The sequence below is a fragment of the Palaemon carinicauda genome, chromosome 20 (genome assembly GCF_036898095.1).
Source record: "Palaemon carinicauda isolate YSFRI2023 chromosome 20, ASM3689809v2, whole genome shotgun sequence".
In the NCBI taxonomy this organism is placed as follows: domain Eukaryota; kingdom Metazoa; phylum Arthropoda; class Malacostraca; order Decapoda; family Palaemonidae; genus Palaemon; species Palaemon carinicauda.
In genome coordinates, this window is record NC_090744.1 from 24,544,659 (window position 1) to 24,545,878 (window position 1,220).

Consider the following 1,220-nt stretch of genomic DNA (forward strand, 5'->3'; position numbering starts at 1 on the left):
GATTTCTGTGTCTAAAATAAATTAGATTTCTGTCTGTCTAAAATGATTTAAATTTCTTTATGTCTTAAATAAATTAGATTTCTGTCAATCTAAAATAAATTACATTTCTGTCTCTCTAAAATGATTTAAATTTCTGTGTCTAAAATAGATTAGATTTTTGTCTGTCTATCTTAAAATCCTTCATCGTATCAAGACACACTTTGAAAATAGATTTCTTCAAGTCTGTCCGTTGAAAGTTTTGAAGATTTTCCCAATTAAACGTTTGTTCTACAGCTCAGAAACTTTACTCTTCCAGTTTTGTGTAAGTTGACATTTAACCGTTAAGAAAATGAGAATGTCACAGTTTATGGTGTCTGTGAATTAGGTACTTGACTTATATATTGGAAAATATTCATTCCATTTAATATTTTATAATTTCATTCTTTTATACTTAATGTTTTTATAAAATGAATTCTTAATTCATTTATTTTTGTCTACGATATCACGTGATTAATAAGCCTGAATTGTGGTAAATAATATGTGTATATATATATATATATATATATATATATATATATATATATATATATATATATACATATATATGCATATATATACATGTATACATACATATGTATATATATTTATATATATGTATATATATATATATATATATATATATATTATATATATATATATACATAATGTATGTATATATAAGATCAACATAATAAATATCCAGCATATAAACCCTGATGCACTGTATATTATATTCCAAGAGTTTTAAAACCTTTAAGTATTTTTCCTTTATAATAGTCCTCTCTCAAGCATCTTTCCTATTCTACTATAATCCAGTTTGGTTAAATAAAATGAAAGTGTATTTTTACAACAGGTTAGTTGTGTATTATTCATATAACGTCCAACGTTACAATGAAACTCTACTTTAACCATGCATAAAAATTAGGCGAAGAAAGGATGAGCATTCGGATTTTAACAAACACACACACACACACACACACACACACACCACACACACACACACATACCTTATCTATTTTTGCATTCGGAAGTGTGTGCGTATGCGGCATACATATCCAATGTCATAATTATTTCCTGCAAATCAGTTGATATCTCCAGGATATATGGTAAGAAAAAAATCAGAAACTCCTGTGTAACTGCAAACTCACTCTCTCTCCCCCCCCCCTCTCTCTCTCTCTCTCTTGACTTTAGTACACAAGAGA

General features: G+C 27.2%; 1 protein-coding gene across 1 annotated transcript in view; it reads left to right on the forward strand.

Moving 5' to 3' along the window:
* Positions 1 to 848: 848 nt before the first annotated feature.
* Positions 849 to 1,220, forward strand: part of LOC137659693 (relaxin receptor 1-like) — a 27,977-nt gene continuing 27,605 nt past the window's right edge. The window contains 1 exon segment of the mRNA XM_068394515.1: positions 849 to 871. Coding sequence (XP_068250616.1) covers positions 849 to 871 — 23 coding nt within the window.